This window comes from Nannospalax galili, unplaced genomic scaffold, assembly GCF_000622305.1.
Source record: "Nannospalax galili isolate Female #2095 unplaced genomic scaffold, S.galili_v1.0 scaffold291, whole genome shotgun sequence".
NCBI classification, from domain to species: domain Eukaryota; kingdom Metazoa; phylum Chordata; class Mammalia; order Rodentia; family Spalacidae; genus Nannospalax; species Nannospalax galili.
The window spans coordinates 2785282-2793032 of record NW_008330588.1 but is presented as its reverse complement, the minus strand read 5'-3'; the positions used below and the strand labels follow the sequence as shown (position 1 = coordinate 2793032).

Sequence of the window (7751 nt, the reverse complement as noted above, 5' to 3'; positions counted from 1 at the left end):
GCTGGAAAGATGGCTCAGTGGTTAAGAGCACTGGCTGCTCTTGCAGAGGACCCAGGTTCAATTCCCATCACCCACATGGCAGCTAACAACTGTCTGAAACTCCAGTTCTAGGGGATCCAACAGCCTCTTCTGTCCTCCGTGGGCATTGTATGGCATGGGTGCCCTTACCTACACACAGGCAATACATGCATACACATAAAATAAAAATAAATAAAACATTAAAAAAATTATGTATATAATTTGTCTTTTTTGAGACAGGGTCTCCCTGTAGCCACAGCTTGCCTGGAGCTCACTAGGTAGACCAGGCTGGCCTTGATCTCAGAGATCCACCTGGCCTTACCTCCAGAGTGCTGGTTTTAAAGGCGTGCACCACAAAGCCTGGCCATTTTTTTTTTTTCTTGATCTCACAGAGATCCAATTGCCTTTGTCTCTCAAGTGCTGGGATTAAAGATGTGTGCTACCACACTCGGCTTTTCTTAAAATTACATTTAAAATTTATCTTATGTGTATGGGGCACATGTGTGGAAGTCAGTGGACAACTTTTGTTCTATCCTTCCACCATGTGGGTCTTGGGGATCAAACTCAAGTCACCAGGTTTGGCAGCAAGCACCTTTACCCACTGAGCCATCTTACCTGTCCCTCTAGCCTACTCTGTGCATGCAGCCCATTATCTATCCTGTTGTGATACAGCCAAGGGCCCTTGGGCAGAAGTTTCAGCCATGTTGTTTAGGATTTCCAGTCACCAGAACTGTGAGTCCAAATAGACCTCTTTTCTTGTGTGTGTGTGTGTGTGTGTGTGTGTGTGTGTGTGTGTGTGTGTGTGCGCGCGCGCTCTGTGCATACATGAGGTTGGCTTCTGCTTCTTCATTGTTCACCTTCTTTTGGGGCAGGGTCTCTCACTGAACCTAGAGCTTACTATTAAAGCTAGACTGGCTGTCCAGTGAGCTCCTGGGATCTGGCTTTCAACCCCTGTGTGGTGGTTACAGCCGCTGTCATCATGCTTGGCTTTTACATGGGTGCTGGGATCCAAATTCATAGCAAGCACTTTTATCCGCTGAGCCATCTCCCTAGCCCCTTTGTTTTTGTGTGAGAAAGAGTCTTGCTATGTATCCTATACTGGCCTTGAACTCACAATCCTCCTGCCTCAGCTTTCTGAGTGCTAGGAGTTCAGGCATGCACCATCAAATTGACTATCATCATTTCTTTATGAAACGTTTCTTTATGAAGTATCCAGCTTCAGGTATTTTCTTATAGCAATACAAGATGGATTAAGTCCTAAGGAGCATAAAAAAAGGCAGCTAAGCATGCAGACCTTATCCTAAGTGAAGTACGATGTACTAAGGGAGAGGATGAAAGGGGCCACCAATACAGAGAAGGGGGACTGTTGAAGGGATCTTGAAGGTGATAACTTGGCAAGTTGCTGTGGCCCATGTCACCACTACAGCTTCATGCTTACTAGTAGCCAATGTTTGAGATACTCTCAAATACTAGTTATCATACTAAGAGCCTCTGCTTTTGTGGGGAGGGTTGAGACAGGATCTGGCCATGTCACCCAGGCTGGCTTTGCAGCCTCAGTCTCTCACATGCTGGAATCATAGGTGTGAACCACCACATACAGCTTAAGGACTCTTTTGAAGACTGTTTACGCTCCAATTCTCTGAAGTTGAATCCAGAGGTAGCTCCACTCTCTCGCCACAGATGAGGCCTGAGACCCATAGAGGACATGGCAGGGCAGTAGAGAAGAACTGGGGCCAGTGCCTTCCAGTTCAGACTTCTGGCAATCATTTGCCTTTGGGGAGTTTGTCCAAAAAGTCAAGAATTGAAGTGTTCAGGTACCTAACATATCCCTGGTCTTTAAACATTTCTTTGGACTATTTATTTATTTATGATTTATTTTTTGAGACAGGGTCTGCTTGTAGCCCCAGCTGTAGACCAGGCTGGCCTCGAACTCACAAAGATCCACCTGCCTCTGCCTCCCAAGTGTGCCACGACACCCGGCTGGACTATTTATTTTTATTTACGTGTACGAGTGTTTTGCCTGTGGGTATGTAAGTACACCATGTGTGCAATACCTGCAGAGACCAGAAGAGTGTCAGATCCCCTCAAACTAGAGTTATGGACGGGACAGTGTTAGCTATCATGTGGGTGCTGTAACTGAACAAAGTCTTTTTCAAGTACAGCCAGTGCTCCTAATCAGTGAGCTGTCTCTCCAGCCCTACTTATTCCCTTAACGCTTACCATAGTACCTACACACCTTTCCTGTGGCCAGCCTTGGACTCAACTTACCGTAGCACTCTTGACCACTGAGGAACACAGGTCCTGAACCAGCCCGGAGCTGAAAAGTCACTGGAGGAGAAAGCTCCATTCCTGTCATAGTGACCTATGGTGCAAAGGGACATCGGGGTAGAGTAGAAGAGATAAGTAACAACAGCCTGGCCTCTGGTAGAGACTGGTCTTGGGCAGATACTCAGATACTCTTCCCAACCAAACACATATAACCCCACGTGGGCTCTGAGGACCTTGCTGCATTCTCAGCCCTACACTTCACTGAGGTGGGCTTTGGTGAAAAACAGTTCACAGTGGAAACCCTGTCCCACAGTGAAATGGTATCTGAAGAGGGTTTCCAAGAAGTGACTAGGTTTATGAGGTGTGTGTGATGAGATGATGATGGATCTATACTTTGCTGATGAAGAGACAACAGAGACCTCACTCTGTCATCCTGCCATGTGAGAAAGACACAGTGTGCAAGGGACCGCTCAGGTTGGTGCCCTGATCTGGGGCTCCTGGCTCTAGAGCTGTGAGAAAGTAAATGCACCCAGTTTGTTATGACAGCTTAAGTGACCAAGACACTGGCAAATGGGAAAAGCTGATGCAGAGACCTATGTTTACTGAGACTTTTCTAGAAAATGTATGGCTATACAGATGAATGAGGGGGAAAAGCCATTAGAGTGCTGATGCTGACTGTCAGAGCATAATAGGGTATTTGTCTTTGTACTTTTACAAACACTCCAGGTTTTCTGCAACGCACACACATTTAAATGGGCTATTGCAATATTGCTCAGGCTGCTCTTAAACTTATGATCTCGGGCAATCCTCCTGCCTTAGCTTCTGGAGTATTGAGACCATAGCCATGCACTACTGCACCTGGCTTAAGTTTTCTAGAACAAGATGCTAACACATTTTGGGGCTTCCCTTTTGTTGCTGTGGCTGTGGGAAACTACTGAGCTACATCCTCAGCCCATTATTTTGAGACAGGTTCTAAGTTGTTCAGGCTGGTGTTGAACCATGTGGTCTAGGCAGGCCTGGAATTTATCATCCTCTGGCTCTCAGCCTCCTGACTAACCTGGATTACAGGGGTGCACGTTTTTTGAGCCTCTACCACATGCCTGGCACCATGTTACATGCTTTGCTCACTTTACCTCATTTCAGCCCTCTGATGGAAACGCTGTTGCTTATAGAGGAGAAAGCTGAGGCTAGGCTTGTAGAGATGAACTTACAATTTTGGTCCAGATGGAAGGGGCTGAAGTGAGAATGGAACTCTGCAAACAGAACACCTAGATGGGCCCTGTGACATCATGCTGTGTGGCTACATCAAGAGGTAAACAGAATCCCAGCATGTCAGAAATGCACTCAGTTCAGGTGTGGCTATAGCTGAGGCTGTAGCTAACTCTGAACCCAGAGTAGCTCAGGCCTGGGGTTTCATACTTGGACGGGGTCAGGAATCAGGTCCTCACACAGAGGTGAGGGCCTGAGAAGGCTGGGCTAAGGTACATACGGAGGTTCAAGGCCAGGATCATGTTGAGGGCTAGAGACTGAAAACTCCAAACAAACCCCCCAGGATAAGATCAAACCCACTTAGACATCATCTTAAAGGGTGACAAGGAAGTTATGCAGACTAAGTTGCCTGGGAGACCTTAAAAACCCATAGCTGTGCCTCATTTCTCTGTGGTCTGAATTCACCAGCAAGCAAGAAGTTTGGATGAAATCCCAGTGGTGTTACTAGGGCAAGTGACCATGCATACATGAAACCACTTTGTTGGGACAGTTCCCAAGCCCAGACCACATGGAATGCTCTTAGATCCCTAAGCAAACAAAAAACCCTGAAGATAAGCTCACCATCTAAAACTTTGCTTGAATCAGCAGAAAGAAATGGGATGAGTGTGGACTAACTAGTGCAACCAGGGCTCCTTAAGACTAACAACCTGGGCTGGCAAGATGGCTTAGTGTGTAAGAGGGCTTGCAGCACAAGCCTGAGAATCTGAGCTTGATCCCTAGATCCCACAGTGAAAGGAGAGAACCGACTTCTGAAAGGTCCTCCTCTGACCTCACATGCGCCATGGCATGGGTGCACCCACACTCACACATACAAGTGAAATAAATGTTAAAAAAGAGTAATAATATAAAACACTATGAAGCAAATTAAGACCAAAGTGAGGAGGGGGTGCTGGAGAGAGGGCTCAGTGATTAAGAATGTGTACTGCTCTTCCAGAGAACATAAGTGTGATCCCCAGCACCCATGTTAGGTAGCTCACAACTGCTTGTAACTCCAGCTCCAGGGAATCGGACCTCTCTAGATTCTGCACGTGTCTGCATTCATGTGCATATATCTACACACAGACACACATACACAGACACATACACACAGGCACATAATTAAAAATAAATTTTTTTTTCTTTTTGAGACAGGGTCTCCTTGTAGCCCCAGCTGTCCTGGAACTCACTATGTAGACCAGGCTGGCCTTGAACTCACAAAGATCCACCTGCCTCTGCCTCCCAAGTGCTGGGATTAAAGGCGTGCGCCACCACACCCGGCAAAAATAAATCTTAAAATATTTTTTTTATTATTTTCATTTTATGTGTATGAGTGTATTGCCTGCATGTATGTGAGTGCACCTGTGTCGTGCAATGCTGCAGAGGTCAGAAGAGGGCTTCGGATTCCCCTGGAACTGGAGTTAAGGACAGTTCGCAGCTGCCATGTGGGTGCTGGGAATGGAACCCAGGTCCTCTGCAAGAGCAGCCAGTGTTCTTAACCACTCAGCCATCTCTCCAGCACTTTAAGATTTATTTTTAGGGGCTGGAGAGATGGCTCAGCGGTTAAGAGCACTGACTGCTCTTGCAGAGGACCTGGGTTCCATTCCCAGTACCCACATGGGTAGCTAACCACTCGTAACTCCAGTTCCGAGGGATCTGATGCTGTCTTCTGGCCTTTGCAGCCATTCCATGCAGAAGTGCATTACATACATGCAGGCAAAACACTCATACACATAAAATAAAAACTGTAAAAAGTAAAGGTCAATATAGTAACACAAATCATAGAACTCAGATGATGGAGTACTACTTACAGGCATTCAAAGAGCTTCAAATATAATGCCATTAATATAACTTTGTCACATTAATGGAATAATGGCAGAAGAATCTGAGATCAGGTAAGGAAAAAAAGCGTTTGATAAAATTTAATCCCCATTCGTGACTGAAAAGAAAATAAAATATTTAAAGCAGATGGGGCTGGCAAGATGGCTCAGTGGTTAAGTATACTGGCTGTTCTTGCAGACAACCCAAGTTCGACTTGCAGAACCCACATGGTGGCTAACAACTGTCCCTAACTCTAGTCCCAGGGGATCTGACACCCTCTTCTCATCTCCATGGGCATTGCATAACACTTACATTCGTGTAGGCAATGCACTCAAACACATAAAAGTAAATAAAATAGCTAAAAAAAATTTAAAGCAGAACAGGACTAGATGGGACTTCATTATTTTGGCAAAGTACATCTGCCAGTCACTTTGCACCTCATGGCAAAGTATTAGGAGCATCCTTCTTTAAACCAGGAAAGAGGAAAGGATGTCAACCACTCACATTTATCCAACTACAGTTCCCAGTTATAGGGGCAACTCAGGAATCTTTGACTTTCCAGGGATGCAAAAGTCATATCCACTTAGTAGAAACCATACCTAAATTCTGAATGGTGATCTTTTCCTGGGCTAGCAATATGTGGTGTAGTTCTCTATCTGAAGTCATGGCCATGGGCATCATGATGCTCCCTGAGCCCTGCTATCTCACAGGCAAACAACACTCCTCTGCAGGCCATGGTGCTAACTAGGATGCTTCAGAGGTGGTATAGTAGATGCATTTTCCAATTATGATATTTTCAATTTGTAGTGTAGAACGTACATATTTGTATTATACCAGAAGTCCTAGGCCATGGAGCAATGTAGTGAGATTACAGAAAAGGAAAAGGGCTCAGTGTGATGGCAGATACCTGTCATCTCAGACCAGGAAGGCTGAGACAGGAAGATTACAAGTTTGAGGTCATCCTAGAGTTACACTACCCAGACCCTGTCACTCACAAACAAACAAATGGCCAGCGAGATAGCTCAGGGGTAAAAAAAACACTTGCTGCCCAAGTCTGACAAAGTGAGTTCAATTTATGGAACCCATCGTAGAAGGAAGAGGCCTGATTTGCTGAAAATTGTTGATTGACCTGACTTGCCATTATTTACAATGATTAACTGCAGACAGCATAAGATACATTACCGGAAGCAAGAGGATTTCTGAACACAGAGGCCAGATGTAAGTCATCAACAGTGTCTTGGTGACTAGCAGTGAAGAATTTAAAAACGGAACTGTTGGAGAGGTCATTTGACTTGCTTGTGACCACGAGGCTCTGGGAAGGGGGACTGGGATGGCCTCGGGCTGTGAACAGGGCCATGTTGCCTCTCTTGCAAGACTGGAGGCCTGGGGCATAAAGGCACCCACGTTTATGTCTAGGCTCACCTGAGGGAGATGCTAGGTGGATATCTCTCTCCCAGGCCTGAAGAGAGGGACTTACCATGGGCAGGACGGAGGCCTTCAGTGAAGCAATGGTGACTGGTGTTTTTCTGTCCTCCTGGTTGGCTGGGGGCAGGATTTCCACACGATTCACCTCCTCTTTGGCTTTCTCCCCCAAGCAAATCTGAGAATGGTTGAAAACAACCAGAGGATCCCCAAGAGTCCCAAGAGCAGATGGGAGAAAGCTGTTGTCACCTGTTAAGACCCAAGGACCATTCCAGCTCCATCCTTCCTCCCTCCTTGGGGAGACACCCACCGTACTGAGCAACAGCTTACAGCTCTCCTTCCTTTCCCCATGGGGTCTAAAGGTACAAGTTTGCTTGTCCTGATTGAGCTCACCACCTACACAGAGATATATAGAAAGAGATGGCAGTAGAGAATAGGAATCCCACAGGATCCTCCATATTCCCTTAGGGGTGCAGCCTACCAGCAACCCCAGCCCATGTTTGCTGGGTACAGATATAATGTAGTGAGGCTGAACTGGGCACAGCCTTGGCCCTTACCCCAGAGCATGGCCCTTGATGTCTTTTCAGCTGCACTGCTGGTGCTGTGGCGACTCATGTCGCTGGGTGTCTTGGTGGAGGTGTCCAGACAGAAGGGAGCCTGCAGTGAGGCAGTCCTGGGTCCCTCCTTGGAGCTCAGCTGCTGCTGTTTCTGCTGAATGAAGCACAGGCTAGCTGGCAGCATTCCGGGAGGAAGCCTTGCTTAATGCCTGAGAGCCATTAAGGACTCCTGGAGGCCACGTACTGACTGCCTCACATCAGAACATCCCAGGGCCCACTCATTCAAAACAGCAGCACCAGGCCAGGAGTTTCTGGTGTATGCCCTTGATCCCCAGCACTTGGGAGGCAGAGGCAGGGTTCAGTTCGAGGCCAGCCTGGACTACATAGCAAATTCCAGGCCAACCTGGTCTATGTGGTAAG

At 46.8% G+C, this 7751-nt stretch overlaps 1 protein-coding gene across 1 annotated transcript in view; it reads right to left on the bottom strand.

The window, feature by feature from the left end:
- Npm2 (nucleophosmin/nucleoplasmin 2) overlaps positions 1 to 7394 on the bottom strand; it is an 11859-nt gene extending 4465 nt beyond the window's left edge. Inside the window, exons 1-4 of the mRNA XM_008850257.1 lie at positions 7332 to 7394; positions 7085 to 7170; positions 6830 to 6952; positions 2287 to 2380 (exon numbers count right to left, since the gene is read on the bottom strand). Of these exons, the coding sequence (XP_008848479.1) occupies positions 2287 to 2380; positions 6830 to 6952; positions 7085 to 7170; positions 7332 to 7389 (361 nt within the window). The 5' untranslated portion in view covers positions 7390 to 7394. The remainder of the gene's footprint in view (positions 1 to 2286; positions 2381 to 6829; positions 6953 to 7084; positions 7171 to 7331) is intronic.
- Positions 7395 to 7751: the final 357 nt, after the last annotated feature.